The 21,195-nt window shown below is 40.9% G+C and overlaps 2 protein-coding genes across 2 annotated transcripts in view; both read right to left on the minus strand.

Moving 5' to 3' along the window:
- stard9 (StAR-related lipid transfer (START) domain containing 9) overlaps positions 1–4,316 on the minus strand; it is a 39,259-nt gene extending 34,943 nt beyond the window's left edge. The window contains exons 1-2 of the mRNA XM_070920741.1: positions 4,270–4,316; positions 1,359–1,440 (exon numbers count right to left, since the gene is read on the minus strand). Of these exons, the coding sequence (XP_070776842.1) occupies positions 1,359–1,440; positions 4,270–4,316 (129 nt within the window). The remainder of the gene's footprint in view (positions 1–1,358; positions 1,441–4,269) is intronic.
- A 550-nt stretch (positions 4,317–4,866) lies between these two features.
- On the minus strand, positions 4,867–16,560 carry cdan1 (codanin 1). The gene is made up of 28 exons (XM_070920360.1): positions 16,483–16,560; positions 15,241–15,968; positions 14,948–15,148; positions 14,380–14,570; positions 14,029–14,145; positions 13,842–13,920; positions 13,571–13,691; positions 12,949–13,058; positions 12,681–12,770; positions 12,485–12,560; positions 12,064–12,269; positions 11,715–11,844; positions 11,312–11,455; positions 10,971–11,137; positions 10,514–10,595; positions 10,287–10,376; positions 10,145–10,199; positions 9,849–9,985; positions 9,646–9,749; positions 9,108–9,257; positions 8,859–8,922; positions 8,537–8,615; positions 7,438–7,664; positions 7,170–7,277; positions 7,009–7,072; positions 6,624–6,835; positions 5,870–5,977; positions 4,867–5,758 (listed from the first exon to the last, which is right to left on the minus strand). Exons 1-28 carry the CDS (start codon positions 16,558–16,560, stop codon positions 5,636–5,638), a joined length of 4,041 nt encoding a protein of 1,346 aa, XP_070776461.1. The 3' UTR covers positions 4,867–5,635.
- Between the last annotated feature and the right edge of the window lie 4,635 nt (positions 16,561–21,195).

The following is a 21,195-nucleotide window of genomic DNA, read 5'->3' on the forward strand; positions in this document are numbered from 1 at the left end:
CAACCTCTGATAAAGGCTCATGTTTTATAAGTAATCAAGTGAAGGGAAACTTACGGGTTATAAAACATGACCCATCTTTTTCTTGTTTGACACTTTAATTTAGTTCAGTAAGTCTTTATAGCTTGTATTGCCTGCTGTTTGTTAGTTAGCCTTGCATTTATTGCACTTTAAAATCCACCCTTTCTTCTTTCTGTCTCAGATCCTCCAAAACTGTCCCACTTTCCATAAATAATTATTCCCATGAGACCCACAAGAGCCTTGGAGTCTTGATCCTTTTCCATGGCAGAGGGAGGCCATATGTGGTTTCTCTCTGTCACATTATTTGGAACAGATTCTGTCCTCCCCCACCCAACTACTCTCTATACGTCAGCATTGAAAAAGTCAAAATGTAAACAAAAGGGCCAATTCTGTAACTACATATTTGATCAACAAAGGTCTTCATGTATGTGAATAGGCTGTAGCTAAATGTGAGGTTTGAAATTAGTTCTGAGCTGAATTATTTTTATCTTTTTGTATCATTTCTACACATTGGAGATGGACACATTATTCTCAATAAGGCTTTTGCATCAACAAGCTATTCCTTTCAAATACACAAAGTTTTATCATCTCAACATTAGGTAATGCAATCATACACAAGGAAAAACATGTTGTAAACATGTTCCACACTGAAACTGTAGAAACAGCACCAGACTGTCCGCAGGCAATCCAGCTCAACCAATCAGACAAGTCTACTCAGCCATCTCACACAGCAGGTTTGTAACTTGGTGAAAGTATCAGTTTACGAGAGTGTGTAGCTCGCATTATAAATATTTCCAAATGTGCAGAACCTCCAAACTAATAACTAAAACGAAAGGCAAACCAGAAATTACCTTTTCGGTCAACATACAGTATAAAACAACATTGCTTGTCTTGCAAATAGGACTACTATTAATAAGGCCTGGAGCTTCCTTGTTAAAACGCCTCACTTAACACCAAACCATTTAACCACCATTTTACTTACTATAGTTTATTTTTGGAGAGGTTTTCAAGGTTCAGGTTTTCCATCAAAAAATTACTTAGAACAACTCAGGCTCTTGGAGTATCTGAAGTATGCTGTAGCTGCATTACTGTTGGTATTACAGAATGTGTTTGACAGGAAGGGTCAATCCATATATGTATATATGTGTGACTATGTGTGTATGTGTGAGCCCAACACATATAATAAACAACAGTCACATCAAGCAGGATCCAATGCTGTAAACATCCTGTTGCTGTGATAGATACCCTCTACAAGCTACTCCCAATACAGCCAGTCCTACCAACAGAAAAAACACACAAATTTAGACTCAGTACTGGATGTGCAGCAGATGTTTCCACACCAAAATACTCACCTTTACATTTCGGATCTTCACAAACTTGTCCTCCACCTGAACCGCCAGCCTTCCTCCGTCCGCACTCTCCCTGTGAGCACGAAGACAACGATTGCTTTAGTCAACTCGCTAAACATCCATATTTGGAAGTGTAAAGAAATGTGTAAACATCCATATTTGGAAGTGTAAAGAAATGTGTAAACATCCATATTTGGAAGTGTAAAGAAATGTGTAAACATCCATATTTGGAAGTGTTAAGAAATGTTTATGAGAAGTGAGAGAGATCGGATTGGAGGAAACATTAACACATGCATACAATAGAGAAGAGAAGATCTAAGGGACGCTATCAGCACTGATCAGTGTCTCCTGCTCCAAATGCAAACCGGACAGAGATTTAACAAAGGTTTCACTTTGGATTCAACACCCTACGGACAGATTCTAATAGGTTTAAAATCCTCTTTTTGCTGATGCAGATGTAATTGAGAGGGTGTCCAGATACATTTAGGCTAGTTCCACTTGACTTGAGGCCATCACATGGCAGTTAACACAATGAATCTGTGTGTGTGTGTGTGTGTGTGATCCATGAAATCGCCTCGATTTTCAGATTCAAATGAAAACAGACCCTCACACACAGATACTTCCTCTGATGAGGCAGCTTGGGCTGCCTCCACAAAGTTGAGAGCATGCACAAGTGTGTGTGTGTGTGTGTGTGTGTGTGTGTGTGTGTGTGTGTGTGTGTGTGTGTGTGTGTGTACAATGAGGACCAGTGTGTGTCTTCGCATGTGCGTAAAACAAGGTCAACTCGGCTATGTGTGCTTCAGCAGCTGGACCGAGCACATCTGATGCAACACACGCGAAACTGGAGGCAATCGCAACATGGAGCTGAGAGAAATTCGAACTCCAGGAGCGATAATGACGGCAAGCGCTGCCTGTAGTGCAAACTCTGTGTGGTGGGGTAGGGGCAGACGAGGAGGCTGTTGTAATTGTCAGCTCTCCCTGTGCTTCACCACACGGGACTCATTTTGCCAACCCCAGCAGTGGCCCAACCCAAAACCACCAGCCTTCAATCTCAGGCTCCACAACTAGCACGGAGGACAGGAGGTTGGGGGTGGAAAATGGTAAACCTCAATAAAAATGTGTTTTGATACAAACCTAAGACAAGCATTTCACAATTGGGCTGACATGTTTTTTGCACATGTGAGAGGCTGCTTGCATTGTTAGGGGGACAAATTAAATCAGTTAACTTAAACAAAGAGCAACACACTTCCATGCCCGGCCGAATGCGGAACTCCAGCTGACCAGGCTGGTGTTAATGTTATCTCTGTCACACAGCAGGACCTTATTCAAATATATAAGTAAGGAAATACATCCTTCACTTAAATAAAACAGAAAAGAGAAGAGGACAGAAAGACTGTCAGAACCGACATCAGGAAGCACAGATTTGCATGACAGTGAACATTATGTATAAGAAATCTTTTGTTATGCAAAATACAAGGAAGACTGGTTGAAAGAATCATTGTCCAGCCCTCCACAGCCTGAATAATGCTTTGTTATGGTACTGAAGTGGCCTACAGATTTAGCACCACTGCGAATCATCCTGCAGGAGTTGCAATATAATTCAGTGTACAACTATAGAATTTATATGTGCTATATCCCCTGACACTGAAGACCTATTATTCAGCATGTTGTAGCAATTTGCCTGTTAATGTAAAGGGGTGCTGCAGTGCAGCAAAGCAACTCCCTGTGTTACTTTGCTACTGCAACAGCAGATTTCACAGCACTGTGAAACAGGGAGGAAACTTTTTTTCCATAAATGCCTCTCATTAAAAGAAGGAAATAGCTTAAAGTCAAATGAGCAAATGAGAATAAAGTCTGTTCTATATAGTCAACTTTTATTTTTTACTTATAAAATAGGGCTGGCAGAGATGATTCTTTGATCATGAGAAAATAAATTAGGAAGCACACACAGACCTAAACATCGTTAGTTGACCTAATCTTGTTATGAAATTAACCTCTTAAACCACACTGTTATACCAGTGGGCTAGTCATTACAAACTTATTCTGCACTGGAAAACTTTGTTAAAGCCCAGCAGAAGTTAGTTTTAAATTTTAGTGGAGACCCCAAAAGTTTCCAAAGATACCAATGCCATGTTGAAATTTGGGTAAATGTGTATAAAATGATGCACAAGACATCTATTTCCATTTGATGGAAAGGGGCAGCCATGAAAAACATTAAGTATTTTACTGTAAACACACAGGTTTCTTCCTGAGTTAAAACACTGGTAACAAAGCTTTGGTATTTGCCATGGTTTGTTTCCATCATTTCTGTACATGATCACTTGATTGGTTTAACAACACGAATTAATACGTATTCATCACAGGGGCAGAAATAGACAGCAAATGTGTTTTAAAAACATCCCAATTCATTTCTAATTATACACCATTACCAGCCCAATGGCTGTTGTGTAAAGATAATTGGCTGCAGTTAGACACTTTAAACCTCGCCCCATTCTTTTGAATAGACACAGCAGCACACATGATGCTTAGTCAGACATTACTGACAGCCACAGTTGTCATTTTTCACCATGTGCATCAACACTGCTCAACTTTTTTTCCTAGCTGAGCAGCTAGCTAAAAAAAGAAACGTTCGTTTCTGTTATGACTTCGGTCGTGTCATAAAGCAAAACGGACAACAGTGCTAATACAACATGCAACATGAGAAGCTCAATGTTTTGGATGTAACTAGCATCAAGCAGCAGCCAAACTCTCGTGGCTGGCGACACTGGCAACAACAGTTGTGGCATGAAGTGAGCCATGGGGGCAACTGCAATGAAGTAGCTCAAATAATGTCAATTTATTAAGTCGTTTGATTAGCGTTACATTAGCTAGCAGAGGCGATTAAGCTAACATTCGAACTCACCTTGCGTTGAGAGGACGGACTCGGATGGCAACTTTAACGTTTGCCATGATGCCTTGTGAGGGTTTCACACACAACTCAGCAGTTGACTAACTCGGGAGCTGGTGTGAAATAACGTCTCCCGTGTGAGGATGTTGACTCTTCCTGCATTTTAATCCGATAGAAGTTAGAGCGGGAGGAAACGGTCCTGCCATCCGCTGCCTCAGGTCATCTCTGCCGGCTGGTCTCGGGTTCAACCGCCCGCCGCGTCTCCAAAACTCTCACCAGAAAAACTGAAACTTCCTGCTGGACAGAGAGGGAGGGGAGGGAGGGGAGATGCTGCTGGATACTCCTCCTACTACGCCATATTCAAATCTTTTTTTTTTTTTGCATGTCTGTTATTATTTAAATCCCTCCACTATTTATGGGGATTATACTGTATTATACTAACAATAATCAGATTGTTGTTTTTGTTTTTGTGATAAGTGACCTGGACTTTGTCACACCTTGATTCCAACAGGCCCATGTGTTTTTCTTTATTAAACAATGATGACCAACACACAACGCAACACCTAAATCAGAATACATCTTTATTGTTTTTGTATCATTAACTTTGTGGCAACATAAAAAAAACACTTAAGTTTAAAAGCAGCAGGGAATACAGCAGTCGTTCAACATGAACAAAAGCAATCACAAATGCAGTGTTGCATCCATGAAATAAACACTAGTAGTGGCGGTCAAAGGCAGTGTGTGAAAGTGCAGTACTAAAATTAAGACATTTATTTTCTCTGGAGGGTCTAAAAAAAAAAAAACAACAAAATCAAATTTTTAGTTCATGGCTTGTTTGATGGAACCTTACATTTAAAAATTGGTCTTTAAGATGAAACTGAAGATACTCAGTTTGAGTTCTCGGCTACAAAACCGTACAAATGCCCATTTTGATGCTGACCTCTTTGCCAATTCTCTATGGTCTTGACCGTTAAAAATGCTTGACATTACTATTATTTCCCTTCAGACACGATCATCTACCAGCTTTACTTGCAGGAAGGTTCAACAGACCTAAGGTGTGAGATGGTGCAGTACCTAGATACTTATGACTGGCAGGGCTCTCTGGTTCTCACCAGCGCCTTAGCAAAAGAGCAAAGGGATTCATTAAAGGCTGCTGTCACTTCACATGTGGAGAACAAAAGTCTGAAGCTTGCAAAGCCTGTGCAGAGGTTGACTGTGGAAGAGCTTTGATGGGCTGAACAGTGGCAACTCGAAAAATGGTCAACAAAAAGAAGTCCCCCAGAACTTTCCTTTTCTTGAACAACACACTGGTAGATGTGACATAAAACACAGTGGCGATCACACAAAAGATGCTGTGGGATACTGGGAGATATTATTGTTGTCATGTAGCTCCCTCTACTGTCTGTTGTGAGACCTGCAGCATGTCCATGCGGCTTTGCAACTCCGCCAGAGGCAACCGGGGTTTAATACTCTGTGTCTGCAGCTGGAAATTTTCTATCAGCTCCTGAAATGACACAGAAATGAGACAACAAAGTGAGCGCGAGAGAGAGAAAAACAGCCAAAGAGGTCAAATCAATAAGGAAAACATGATGAAAAGAATGCAGTGTGCCCTCACCGCCGGCAAGGCCAAGTTTGTTAGCTTCTTCCAATGAGATGTGACCTCTTCCTCGCTCAAGACTCCTCTGTCAACCAGCTTTCTAACCAGGAACAGGTAGTTGTTCCACTAAAAAAGACAAATAAATACATTACAGAAAGTTCAAAGAGAGTTAAACTACTTTCAAAGAAAGAAAAAGAGAATGGAGAATTCAGGCTAGACAGAGCTGAGCAGCAAAAAAACAAAAAAGGATGTGAAATACTGGAGCGTGCTGTTGGCTAAATGGTTCATTTCAGGCCAGGGATCTTTGTTGCATGTCATGTTTTTGTCTTTCCTTTCCTGTCTCTCTATACCATCAGCTGTCAAACTGAGGCAAAAAATTTAAAATATCTGCAGGAGAAAATAAACTAAAAATCAAAGAAAAACGAAAATAACTCATCTCAACAATCACAAAGCTCTTTCGAGCGCCATCTCGAAAACACTTGTAATCATAACTCAACGTAAAACAGGGAAAATATACAAATACAGGAGAAGAAAATTGTAAATTAAATCCAGTGCAAACATGCCGTAACTATGTCGAATTCCATATATCATGCTTTGTACACAGACGGTGGAATCATTTTAAGTGTTTTGCGTCGACATTTGCACACCTGTTGCTTTAAATCCTTGTTCTACAAAGTTTACAAGGTCCATAGACTATGCAGTGAGGTGGAATATGCTATAAACATAGAGGTATAAATGACTGTGTCAGTCGTAGCAGCAGTGGTAGACGTACCTCTGTGTCGCTGGCCTTCAGCACAGCAGTGACGGTGAGCGGGGTGAAGAGCAGGTGGAGGGGGGCGGAGGAACAGCAGTTGCCTTCCCACAGCTCAGCAAGCTGCTCCAGCAGCGCTCTGACAGGAGGTTCTGACCCTGAACCAGGACCCACAACAACCCCATCACCTCCGCTGTACCCTGACAGAGGCAGGACCGGCAGCTCTGCAGACACTGAGCGGATACACACAGGAGGCATCAGGTTGGTTACACAGTACATCAACTAGACTTTATGGTGCTTCCATTTCAGCGGTTTAAATAACAAATAGGGATAACCAGTTTATAGTTAACACATTACATGTCATGAAGACATGCTTTCCTGTAATTAACAGCCTGCACTCCCTTACCCAGTTTGCAGGCCAGTAGGACAGTAGAGTTCAGTAGCATCTGCTCCGACACCACAGTTGAGAACTAAGGGAAGAGATAAGACGAACAGAGTGTGATGAATACAGGCAAAAATCAGTAAATCCACCAATAAAACAACCAACTTGTTGTGTATCTCATGTACCTTTCTGCAGGCCAGTGTTTCTCCCACTCTCTGCAGCAGCGTTTTGACCAGAGAGCAGGTCGGCAGCTCCTCCTCGGTCCTGGGGCCGACTGCAATGCTGAGCAACTCCTATATTAAAAACCCAAATCCAATAAAATTCAACCCAAACTCATAAAGAAAAAAACTAAATTTTACCAAAAGGGCTTTATTTGCAGAACTTAACAGTGAAGTTCTGTGCAATTCCCATACATGCATTTGTAGCTCTATATTTCCTCTCATGCAGGCATACCTTCATCTCAATGAGGATGTCAGAGGGCAGTGAAGCACTGTGGCTGCACTGTGGAAGGCAGGATGTCACTCTCTCACTTCCTTGTTTCCTCTTGGGGGTGGTTGATTGCTCCTGGTTGACAAGTTCAACCGCAACCCCCTCTGCATCCCCCGAGTCTGAGGCCACTGGGCTGCCCACAGCCTTCATCACACGATCATACCTGCTCTTCCACTCTCGTCTTATAAGCGCTGATGATGAGGACACAGAAAGAAAATCTCAGATGGATGTCCTTAAATCATAGCACTGCTTTCTTTTTTCTTTTCATCTACAGCGGCAATGATGTTATATAAACCGGCAGCGCTGAGCGCTTTAAGGATCATACCAGTGTTTTTGCATGTTTTAGCACGTTCATTACATACAGTGATATGTATCCTTACATCGTTTTATAGAGACTTTGCACAATTGAATCAGTCCAGTAAAACAGGCCTGCAAGAATAAAAACTAGAAATTTAATATTTTAAGTTTAAAGTTTGGTACCAAGTTACTTGAGATAACTAAATGCTTTTTTCCTGCCTCCATGGAAGCCAGTAGCTACCATTCATTGCGGCATGTTAATCAACTTGCAGCAATTAGAATAGGGATCCTCATTGGCTCCAATATCGACCTTATTAAGCAGATCTGGTATCAGCCATGACATGACCCATTCACATTAAATAGTGGAGTGTTTTTGTCAGTGTTGTCCTAAAATTCAGTGTTTCTACTATCAGTTATATTCATTCAGTCACGGCGTCTCTGCAATCCTTGGCCTCATGTTGCCTTACATATAAATGAGTTCAAATTAAATCTGTGAAAAAGACAATATGTTTGGTTTCAAATTATATGCCAAATATTTGTGGGAAAAAATTGGAATACTAATAACAGGCAACATGGACAATGTCTCATTGGTTGAACATCTCAAGCAACTTTCACTTTCACACTGAAAGGGGTGAGTAAAAAAAACGGCTGAACAGAAGTAGAAGGTAGAGAAAACACATAAAAACTAGACTGTGCCCTGCACTGGAAAATGAAAGAATCAATTTAAAGTGTACAAATAGACCAGCATGGTGCATTAACTAGCTACCTGTGATGTTGGCAGAGAGCCAGCTGCAGGCTTTTTCTGTTGCAAGACGTGTGGTGATGTTTTCAGATGTGGCCAGGACCTGCAGATAGACAGTGAGTAGAAAACACACACACACACACACACACACACACACACACACATTTATAGTGTGTTTTTTTCTTCTCCTTCTCCTTTTTTTCATTCTTTAAAAAAATGCATGTATAGGCTAGGTTTGCTCTATTAAGTCATCTATTAAACTAGAATGTCTGTGAGAAGTGCTTTGAGATTTATTTTTTTTGACATCACATCATCATTTTTGCAAGGCAATATCTACAGGACTTACAGCTGGGGAGGTTTCATCAGGGAGCAGAATTCGTACAGCCTCAGGACTCTTCTCACAGCAAAATCTGCAAAAACAACATAAAACGGAGATTACCAAATAGAAGAAATTACCACACAGAAGGGAAACGCTAATGCTGTGATGGGGAACCAAGAAGGGGACATTTCTTTTACCTCAAAATGAAAAAAAATGTTTTCAGTTAAATCTATGGAAGACAGTTTTGCTGGCTGCTTGTACAAGAAGCTGTTGTACCTGGTGGCTCTTGCCATGGCCTCCAATCCTGCGACACACAGCTGAGCACAGATGGAGTCATTCAGTTTTGAAGGATTTGAGTTTGGCGACTCCAGTCCGTCTCTCAGCATCTTCTCACCTCGCTCCACCAACTCACTCACTAATGTGGCTCTGTTGACGATCCCCAAAGAGAAAAATCCCATACATTATGTATGGTTCCGTTTTGATTATTTTAGAAATAGATTTTTGATATACACATCTATAAAATACATCTACACAGGGTGGTGAATTCAAACCAGCCACCACCTGAGTGCAGGTAAATTTGGACTGTTGCAGTGACTAGCCTCTTAGGAAGGCAACCAACCAAAGTCGCAGGCTGATTGACTGCTATTCTGAAGGTCCTTTTCAATTCTAAAACGTAATTTGGTGGCTGGTGAAAGTAGAATAGAGAAATGTGAAAGATACAGTTGATTTAGAAATTTGTGACTTCAGACATCCATGAATGCTTATGTGCATTTCTTAGACTCTACCTCCGCACCCCCAGCTCTGTGATACTAACTTCATATGCTTGACGGCGTTGGATCCAACTCTCTCAGCTACAAACTCCACAGTGCGACGCAGCGACGGAGGCTGGTTGTGAAAGAAGGCTTGCTCGAGGTCCACCTGTCACATTTAAGTGATTGGTTTAAATACTCACAGGCACACAGGTGATTCAGTGATGTCATTCCACATTTCCCTTGACTACCTCTCCTGTTGACTCACCTGTAGTTTCTGCTGCGACCTGTTTGCAGTTGGCGTATCCCTGAGCTCAGCAGAAGTGGGAGTGATCTTGCGGATAATTCCTCCGCTCTTGGCCGTGCTTCCAGACACAAAGGCGGCTAGGAGCTTACGGAACTCACCTGGACCGATAAAAACAAGGCAGAGCATTGATCAACAGCTTAAACAAATGCATCGACTAAATGTCATCTCCGACTAAATGTCATCTCCTGATTAACAGCCTTTTACCTCTTCTATAGAGAACACTAACTATACTACTACAAAATATACATGTAACTCACCAAGAAAAGGACAGCATGTATAGAGAAGCTGCTGATCCACCAGGGGAATGCAGTCCTACAAAATAAAACCTCAGTATAAATGGAAAAAACAGCAGTGGTGACTTTATAGACAAATAGCTACTTGAATTAATGTTTCACTTACAAGCCCTGCAGCAGTCGTGCTGCTGTCCTCCAGCTTGGCCACCTCAGTTAACTCATTGGTGAAGAAAATGTCCTCAGGAATCACTGGTATCTAAAGTAAAATACACGTTCAACTACATATAATGGTTACATAAAAATAAATATGACATTCAGAAAAACACAAAAGTGTGCGACTCACTATATACAAAGTATACACAGAACACATGATATCCACAGGTCGTGTCTCACCTGGAAAAGCCAACCCAACACAGACACCATTAGTAGCTTGTTCAGGTAACACATTTCTCCACATCTGCCCAGCAGCATTCTCCTACAAGCACACAAAAGTAGTATTTAACATAATTTTCCAAGAAGGGAACAAGAGGTCAAACATCACAAAAAGACTGTTTGAATGAGGTTCTTTAGACACATGTTTCTGATTTTCTATTAGTTTTAGAAATGTTTTCAGGTTAGTATTTTCAGTGTGCAAAGCTATAATTTATATTTTCACATTTCAAGGACAAAAAACAGCCTCAGCAACAACTGGAGCTTATAAGAGAATGGCAAAATACTATTAAAGCAAAGAATATGAATAGAAAAGTATAAGTACCAGTATAAGTATCAGTGGAGTTCTTAATTGACAATGTTTGTCCCAATTTGACTAAAAAAATGTTTATGGAATAAATGAGCAGAGATGGAGACATACCTGTACACGAGGAGCAGTGTTCCCAGTGCAGTTCTATAGCAGAGCAGCAGAGGACCAATACAGTCCAGCATGGAGAGGAACTCCACCAGCCAGGGCACAGTCAGGATGGTGCGCTTCCTCTTCATACTGTTACTCAGCACCGCACACACATCCAGCACTGGAACAGTCTGAGGGACCAAGAGATTTCTTTTATCAAATTAAATGTTTGAAATCAAATATGCATTTATATCTGCACCACTTCTGGTCTGGATAAAAAAATGTTTCCTTAATGAGATACAACTCACCCATCTGGGGGAAAATAATCCTCCACAAGAACTTGTTTATGTATTTTTTTTCCTCACCTTGCTGCGCATGACTAAAGCAGTCTCCTGTATCTCCCTGGATGGTCTCTCAGATGTTTGGTAAGGCAGAAAGGAAATGAATCCCAGAAACTTAGCCAGAAGACGAGCGAGGAGCAGCACTGAGGTGAACCGCTGCTTCTCATCCTGAGGAGGTGGAATGGAGAGACAAAGGTTTATATGATAATTAACAGCATGTCGGTCAGACTAGTCTTTTCTGAATCTGGCATGTTTGTAATTTTACTGACTATCCATGCTGAAATCTGAAATCTGCCTACTGTAAAAAAGCTTGAAAAACAAAAACTGCTAAGAAACTAGCTTGATCCAAACTGACAGGATACTTGAAGCAAAAAACGGCGACACTGACATTTCAACAATATCACTTTGTTTGACTCTGATAGTATACCTGCTGCTCCATGTCTCCATCTCCCTCCTCCTCTCCCTCCCCGATGGAAGCAGGGCTCAGGATGGACACCTCATCCAGCTGGAGGAGCTGCTGACACAGGCTGTCCTGCAGGTGCTGGTTCAACTGGCAGCTGGTACACAACATGTAAGACACATTAGATCACAGAAAGACAACAGACACTGTGTTTTGCCAAGTTGTCGAGGAAAATGTTCAATTTGGTTCAAAGAGGACATCTACCAAATGAAAAACGACTGTTATGAAAGGGACATGATGAGTTATTATCAATGCAATTTTGGATAATTGATAATTAGGGTTTGAAAAAATATCTTACAACATAGCCAGACCTTACCAGCTAGCTGTCTGCAGGAAGTCCCTGAAGAACTCCTGGTGACCAGGGAAGGATGGTGGAGGGCAGGGGCCAACGACTCCATGAGGCTGAATGAGACGCTCCTCAAGACGCTTCAGACGCCCCAAGCTGTCGGCTCCCAGCATGCCAAGCAGGTCGGCATCGGGAGTATCCCCAGGAGAGCTGTTCACACGGGGGCCTTTACACATCTAAAAAAAAAAATGGCAGATTTATTGTGCCAACTGTGTGCAATCTGCCACACTTCTGTGGAGAAATGTTGTGTTGCAGAGGGGGAGACAAAATCATGAAGCTGCTGAAGTCTGTGTTTCAAAATCTTGACACTGTATATAAAAGTCCATTTGACATAAAGAAGAAGTATTTGTGTCAGATCTATAGTCCAAGTGTGAATGAGATGTCAGTCTACCTGAACAAGCTGCTTCAGGAACAGACGGGCAAAATGGGAATGGTTTCCTGCAGAGGTCAGTTGACTCATCATTCCTCTAAAAAAAAAAAAAGAAGATGGAAGAATGAAATGCATAGAGCAAAAGTAGATCAGGTAGCAACATTCTTTTAATTTATAAATTACACCTGGTTCATAAAAAAAAGTGAATTGGACTTGCCTTATCCGACTCCCGAGAGCAGAGTCAAAGTGCCACCGCGGTTCCTTGTGAAAGTCCTCCCATTCTCGTAACACCTCATAAAAAATATCTCTGAGAAAAGGGAAAAAACATCAAGTTCAAAAGTATAATTGAGCAATTTCTTAAAGTGATCAGCCTGTATTTGGCAAGTTTATAATCATGAGCTCTCCAATAAGTTTTACCTCATCTGCTACACATTTCAACTGTCATACAGGTACAGGACCCGAAGTGAGAGGGCAGCTTTACATACCTCTGTTTTTTAAAGGTGTGGAAGGCCTTGTCACTACCGAAGTTGGACCGGTTGTCAGTAGCAGGCTGGAATGAGACCGAGTGGATGAAGGTGGAAACTGAAGGAGAAAGCTGGAACAGATAAGGAGGAATAAAAACATCAATTAAAGATACAGATTATGAACATTTTTAAAGATTAATTAAAGCGAGGATTCTAAGAAATAAAAGAAGCGGCATCAATAACATATTTATCAAACATTAATAGGGCTGCAACTAACGATTATTTCTATGATCTTAATCTAATATTTGCCAATTATTTCTCAATTTATTAATTAATCCTTTGGTCTACAAAGCAAACAGTAAAAACAAAAAATGCTTGTGAATGCAGATGAAAGATTCATCTTTCGCTAATGTAACTCACGGAAAAGTAGTCAACTCTCCCATTTGAGAAGCAGGAGCAGTCAAATATTTAGTATTTTTCACTTGAAAAATTAATTGAATAATTGATTAATTGAAATAATGGCAGATTAATCAAATGTCAATCGACAAATCAACTAACAGATGTTCCAGCTCTAAACATTAATAACACAATCATATTCTATAACACGCATTTATATCTGTACGATACAGTACAAGTGTGTTACCTTGGCCGTGCTTCTGTCCTGAGCCTGAGTCAGACGGTCCCTGAGATCCGGAGAGAAAGACGCCACCCTTTCGTTCTCTGCCAGCAGACGCAAGGTACACTTGTCCAGATGAGCTACCAACCTGACAAGAATACATGGTCAGGAATCAACTCAGGGAGGCTGGAGGAGCAGCGTCATTTAATTAAGAAAACCAGCTGTGTGCTGATATATATAGTCAGTGAAGAAGGAGACAATTAAGGAAAACCGTGACACAAGATATACAACAACTCACTGAAACTGATTCTCCAGAACTTTCACTGCAAAATACACACAGTTGTGTACTTGTCTAAGGTAACATCTCTCCAGAACATCTGAAAATATATTTTAAAAAAAGGGTCTCAATCTCAATTCAAACAAAACTTGAAAAATCATAGTATTTTGATGTTATAGGACTAAAGTGACAAAAAGTAATCACACACCTGAATTCACTGCACACAAACTTTCCTGTTCATCGTCATCATGAGTGTGAGGAGACCGAGACGTTAGCAACTGCATCACAAAGAAAAGCTCCAGGAAAATGTTTGGTACCAGGTTTTCTGCAAGACATCAAGACATAACACAAACAAACTTGTTTTCTTTAAATCATCTTTAAAATCACTTCTGAAAATGATTTTCCAAAATTATTTATTTCCATGTTTTAGGTCTGACTTCTTAATTATTTATTTTGTTTTATTTATTATTTCTTTAATCTCTGAATCTTAAGATGTCATATATAAAAACATTTCTTCCTTCGTCACTGAGGACATTAACGCCACCTTGTGATATCTTACCAGAAATGCAGGTACAGTACAGTTCTGCCAGGAGATCCAGTTCCAAAGAGAAGGTGACTTTGGAAGGTTCAGGACAGGGTGTCTGCAGATCGGGTGTAACTTTAGATCCCGTCCTAAGCCCTGACTTGGTAGGGGTGCAAGGGTCCAGAGAGGACGGCAGAGGAGAGCCGATTTGCTGGGCTCGCTTTGTCCTAAAAACAAGACATTTCTGATTATGAAACAGCAGCAATACACTGAGGCTGCAGTGGAGCCAAAAACAGAAGAGGCTACATACACTAAAGAAATTAGATCTTGTGAAAGATCTGTGAAAGAATATCAGTATCATAATGGGTGTATAGAATATTAATTTTAATAATTAATTAATTTACATTTCTACAAATCCCTGTGGATTACAGCAAGGCATTAGTCATCTATAATGTAGAATGACAAACAGTAGAAGGCATGTCAAAGGTCAAAAATATTATTACCGTACGCATTACTGTCACCTTTTTTCCACTCCTCAAACTGTTACTATAAAACGTCAATTTTCGGGTCAGAATAAGTAGGATCATTCTGCATGTGCTCTTACTTTTCCCTCTTTAGTAGCTCCCTCTCTTCCTGTAGGCTCAGAGGACTGCCCACTGTCACTGACCCCTCAAGCGCCTCTACAACTAATGGGGGAGTAGAAGGTTTGCTGAATGGGGTGGAGGTGAAGCAGGTCTTTGGTTTGGAGTGTGGCCGCTCTACACCAACTGGTGTTGGGTTTATTCTTCTAGAGGGTTTGGATGCCCTGAAGATTAATGGAAACTGTTAGACAAATCTGAAAAATCAATGATGGAGTCAGTGTTGACTTTTGTTTAACTGAGAGTTGTGTGGACTCACGCAGGTGAAATCGGTGACGACCCAACAGGAGGGAAGTCCTCCAAGTTGCTGAAGTTGAGCTGCCCCACAGATGGAGGTGAAACCTGCTCACTTATCCTACTGTGCCCTCCTCCTCCTCCTCCTCCTCTACCTGATCTCCTCCCCCCACTCTCCCACCGTCCAACCTCATCACTGTGATGTCCTCCACGCCCTCCTCCATGTCTCCCTTGTACCCCCATTGACATGTTGCCACTGTTTCTCTTGCGGGCCTTCTGTGACTGGAAGTTCGGGCTGTGCTGAAGGTCAGGAGGAGAAACCATGTAGTCCCCAAGATTGATCCTCTGGCCAGAGCGGCGCTCAGAGCCTGAAGGCCTGGAGGCGGGACTCCAGCCTGTAGTAAAAGAGGGGCTGCTGAAGGCATTGACCCCACTCAGACAGCGGAACCCCGACTGTCCAGAAGCATCGGACTCATTTCCAGGTGACACAGAGGAGGCCGGAGAAAACAGCTGGACCCGGCTGGCACTCCGAGAACCAGCTCCACCACCAGCAGACCTGCAACTCTTTCTGTCATTGAAGCCCTGCGTCTGTGCAGCAGGTCTGGGGCGGCTGGGGGTCTTGGCCGGTGTGGCAGGGCCATGGGTTAGTGCTTGACTGCTCTGCTCTCTCAGGAAGTTTAAAAGAAATGGGACAAATTCCTGTTTGTGAATTGTTGTCACCCCAGGTTCACTGAATGTCAGCCTCTCACAATCCTGTTGAAAAGAGACATAACTGTTGGAAAGTTGGACTGTGACAAATACAGCATTCATAAAGATAAAAGGGCACAGATGATCAACGCTAATTAATCCATGATGGAGCCATGGTAACGAGTAATAAGGTCAATAAATGTTTAGCTGGAGGGATTCTGGACATTTCTGCAGAAAATAGCCTGTTGACCTAGCTAACAATGCGCTCACTAATATACTAATATGCTAAAATGCACAGCCCTCTTCACATAGTAATAATAATAACAGTACCAAGCAGCTATGGTTTAGCTAAGTTATGATCCGTTTTAACAGTAAATTTTCTCTTGACTGGAAGGGAAGTTGACAACGTAGCCCTGAGTCCATCCCATCCAGGCTACAGCTAACCTAGCTCGCTAGCGCTCCAGCTAAAAGTTTTGTTTACAATCAGTTGTGAGCTATGTCATCTCATAAAACACGCTGTACAAGAGCAAGCGCGTATGAGATGCCTCAGTCGTGTGGCTCTTAATCATTTCGGACCAACCTCAACATTCTTTAGCCAGTCCAAGACCGTATTAATATCCGCTTTCTTCAGCAGAAGAGATTCCAAAAGAGCCGCCATTCTGGTCGGGCGCTGCGCGGCTAAAGGACTGAGGGGAAGGGGGCGGGGTCAGCGTGTACGCACACGCGTAAACGTATGACGTATGCCAACCACGTGTGCAGTTGACAGAAAGAAGCTGACAGTTCTTGCCATGATCCTTTGACTGACGTCTTAGAAAGACTTTGAGCAGTGGTCTCAAACTCAAAACATGGGGCCAGGTTGTTTTCTCCTACGGGGGGGGGGGGGTTCTACCTCTTGACTACAAAAATACTAAAAAATAATTGTTTTTTTTTGTCAACAATAAATTTCATCTATGAATCAAACACCTGTCTCTCCCTCTCCTCTCCCTCTTACCTCATGTTGCTTTGCATGTTTAGTAGAGTAATGCCCCTGAGGTTGTATTCTTGAAGAATGGTTGGAAAGGATGAGACAGGCAGCAGTCACATTAAACTCCATGAAAAAATAATAAGCAGGTTCTTTGGTGTCAGGCTCATGGCACTAAATCAGAGTAGTGTTTATATTGAAGAGTTGCAGTTTGGTGCAGCTTGTTTAATATATAAATTAAATTTTGTGCTTGCTTAATGATCTATAAAATAAAAAGTGGGGATAAGAAAGAAATTGATTTGCAGGCCTAACTATGTAATAAATAATGTAATAAAACAATAACATTTGGTGACCTTATGAAATTGTCTCCATCCTCCTCCCTAGGCCGGCAGTTTTGAGACCCCTGATAGGAATAGTTAGGTGATTTAGATTATTGCATGGGATTACGTTGCAAATGTTTTTTACTTTGATTGTAATCTTCCCTCCAAAATTATGATTAATTTGATCAAATTTGGGGGAAAATTGAACATACATTTGTAAATTTTAATATGAATCATCTCATTATGAATCCTTAAAAGTAGAAACAACCAAAAAGGGTCAGGAGAGTCTGAAAGGCATGCAAATTGTACTGGAAAACATCACAAAACGTTTCTGTAGCTTTTTATTTTATTGTATAAATGTACTTTGTTATTATATTTACTTTTATTGTCATGTTTTGTGGTAATTTGGTTTGGTATTTAATTACCTTTTGTTCAATCTGTGATGTCTGATTGTTACAATTTGGCAATCCAGTAAATTAATAAAAAACTCTTGCCTATTATAACCTTTGTGTCCAGTGCCCGAACATTTCCAGATTAAAAACAGAAACCTTTCACAAGATTCTGCATGCCGAATGAGTATTTTATTTATAACCAGTTTATAAAAATAAAATACAAAATAATTTTAAAACAAAAAAGAAAAAAACACTGTACAAGGCATTGATATGATACAAATGATAGAATAAACATAAATAATTACAGTTATATACAATGCAAAACTCCCACTTGTTACATTCTTTCCTTGCGACTGTACAGTTACATTTCAAAACCATGACATACATTACAACACAAAAATATCAACCATTAAAAAATCTCAAGTCAAAATGATGGATGGGCAAATTAGCAAATGTTACAATAAATCATTTCTGTCAAGTATTTATAAGTTACTAACAAGTAATCCGATGTTATGACATGAGAAGTGTACCAGTGCACACCAAAGCTTTCATTAGTTTCCATCTCACTTTTCAAAATAAAATAAAACAGCTGGGTTTGTTCTGTTGGCCTATGGGTATCTGTCACCACAAATACCGGCAAGCTACTATAAATATGACACCTTTCTAAGAGCAGGCCACTTTAAAAAAGTGACAAAGAAAATCTCATCTGGAAGGTATCACTAGTACTACAACTACACACCACTTATGTGCAATAATAATTTAAAAAAACACGAGAAGAAATCTGATTATCCTTTAAAACCAGCAGCACTGTTTAGTGTCTGTTCCTCCCTTCCACTGAAGCCTGTTAGCATATAAGTTATGGTTTTACAATAATTATTTTATTTAAATAATTACTTTGAATATTTTACAGGTATATATTAAAAGTCTGCACAACAGCGTTCTGAATTTTGAAAGCTTGAAATATCTTGAAATCTGTGAGCGTCGAAGGAGGGAGAATTCAGACATTGATTGCTGGCGACGTGTAGAAGATGCACGTCAGTTGTTTGAGAGCATACAGTTATCACACTAACAGACACACCTTGAACACTGCACCCTGAAATTTTTACCACCAGTCAATCAGTAAAAGGCCCACGCACTCTCACAGAAAAACAGGGAGCTCTCCGGTAGAAGCACAGCTTTGTAAGCACAGGAGTCTGACAGCACTGATTTCAGTGGTGATATATTGACCACGCTGACGGGCATGGTAGCACATGCCATTCACAGATGGGAGATAAGTGACGGGAAGGCTCGGCTCGGCCTAATAGTGGAATGATCTCCAACACAGACAAGGCTCAGTCATCCCTCGCTACGCACAGAGGGGCAGAGAAGAGACATTAAGGCGACTGACTGACTGAACGCTGTCTGCCTTCAGGATGAGTCATCATAGCTGCTCTGTGAGGCTAGCGTAGGTTTCTGCAAGATCTGCATGAGTCAAACAGCACATTTCATATCTACAAAGCAATGCGCCCATTCAATCTCTATACACTCCCGTATTTATCAAGTCAAACCACATCTGCAAAATGTATCAAAATATTTGGCAATGTGATTTTTTTGTGCAGTCATCTCCTACAGAGGCTGCCATTAATCCTTCAACTCGTGTTGTTTCCTGTGACACCAGTGCTTAAAATACAGCAAAGTCTATTCTCCTTTTTCTTTATTTTTCTGGTAATTCTTTTGTGCATCACGTCAGCTAGTGGCACTGATAAAAAATACAGTCTATCATATTCCAGCAACACAATCATCCCAAGTCAGTGCAGGAAGCGCAGAAAACTAGTCATACATCGGGCGGGAAGAGGAATAGTGAGAGATGGGTCCGAGAAAATACGCAGAAATTAAAGCTGCTCACCCAACAGGTAATGAAGTCACTGCTGGGTTTAAATCTTCACGACATAGATGCTGTGTGATGGGAAGTGGTATGCAGCTTTTTACTTGGTTGATTCAGATTTTCTTTTCTCTGTTGAGCATGCAAAGAGTAGCACTGGGAGGAAGCTGGAGTTATTTTACAGTATCTTACAAGCAGAGGAGTGGGAGGAGGCTGTGGAGGAGAGTCTCAGTGAGGAATCCTAACTAATTAAACACAAACAAATACTCTGATTCCGTCGCCGTGTTCACAAACATACTGCGTGTCATTATATAAAAAGACAATCTCCGGCGCAGGAGGAACAAACAATAAAAAAAATAAAACAGTGCACATGGAAGCATGGAACATCATTTTGGTGTGAGAAATATATGTACATATGGCCTCCATTTTCAATAACATTTGACAAAATGTTGTTTGAGGTCTGAAATTCACATTTATAACGTTTTATCTCCAACACTGACCTGGTATATATACAGGACAGTTAAGTCGGGTTTCCTTTTTGTCATTACAAATAATAGCTACTCTGTCATCAAGTAAACTGTTGCTCAAATTGTGTTGCTACCTTTTCTACATAAAAGAATACTGGTGAAAAGGGTCGTCTTATAACGGCTGGCACAAGTTTGTTTTTTGGCTCCTTTTTATTCCTAATTACAAATAAACCAAAAGTGAATCCTCGAGCTGCCCAAAGTGCCAAGGCACACGCTGAGACAAACATCTGTGTCTGAACATTACTCATCGGTAATGTACCTTGTGTTGTTTAAGCTTACTACTGCTACTACGACTACCATAACTGGAAACACGTGTTCCATCAACGCCTTTGGATCTAAAAGGAGTTTCACAACTCTCACTTGTAACCCCTTCTTTCAGTGTGACACTTACATTCCCTCTTAGCAACACAGTAGGCACAAAAAGGTGTGTGTCCTCACGCTCTTTACATGATTGATTGTATAAAAGGGTCACTTTGGAGTAATCCCTTTCGATTAAACATTTAACAACTTATGTGAGTGTCACAAAACCATACATCCACTATCACACAGAAGAGGGTAGGAGTCGTAAGCATCGCTAAGCATCAAAATAAATATCTCAATAAATACAACTGTACACAAATTCTGGCTTTATGCATTCACATATAGCATAAAGTAAATATTATACCCTGCCTGCAATCTCCAAATACACAGGAGATAACTGAGTCAACCCCAGGCCAATATTTAATTAAGTTGTGAACAGCTATACTGATATTCCATCAGTATAATCCAAGTGCATCAATACTGGGGATAAATAAGTTACACTATATTGTGGTGCAGGATGGATCAAGATGAATAACCAGGAAGCTGATTTATTTATGTGCCCACTGGTCCAACTAACTATTGATTATGTATTATAGTACTATCTGCATTAGGAAATTGCTGTTTAATTTTGCAGCTGTATTATTTTTACTCTACAACATGATAATATAAATAAAATGAGGACCCTGACATGTCAACATAGCTAGTTTGATAAGTTATCATGAAGGGGCACCCCACCGATTTTACACATTAAGTTCAGTTTATTCGCCCGCAAACTGGAGGTGTGGGGGTTGAAAGAAGTGGGCACTTATGAGACGGAGGGGCTGTGACGAAAGACGCTAGTTTGTTGCCTAATGGGAAATGTAGGAACCAGCATTTTTGGAGGTTAACAGACTAAAAGTCAGGATATCCTGGCTTTTGCTGCACAGATTTTG

Source organism: Enoplosus armatus, chromosome 15 (assembly GCF_043641665.1).
Source record: "Enoplosus armatus isolate fEnoArm2 chromosome 15, fEnoArm2.hap1, whole genome shotgun sequence".
Classification (NCBI taxonomy): domain Eukaryota; kingdom Metazoa; phylum Chordata; class Actinopteri; order Centrarchiformes; family Enoplosidae; genus Enoplosus; species Enoplosus armatus.

Bases quoted from the DNA above. Each gene is read 5' to 3' on its own strand.
- cdan1 (XM_070920360.1), bottom strand. From the start codon at position 16,560: ATGGCGGCTCTTTTGGAATCTCTTCTGCTGAAGAAAGCGGATATTAAT. The intron at 14,146-14,379 runs GTAAGATATCAC...GATGTCTTGCAG, and splicing joins GTACTGTACCTGCATTTCTG to AAAACCTGGTACCAAACATT. The intron at 13,921-14,028 runs GTGTGTGATTAC...ATATATTTTCAG, and splicing joins TTTGTGTGCAGTGAATTCAG to ATGTTCTGGAGAGATGTTAC.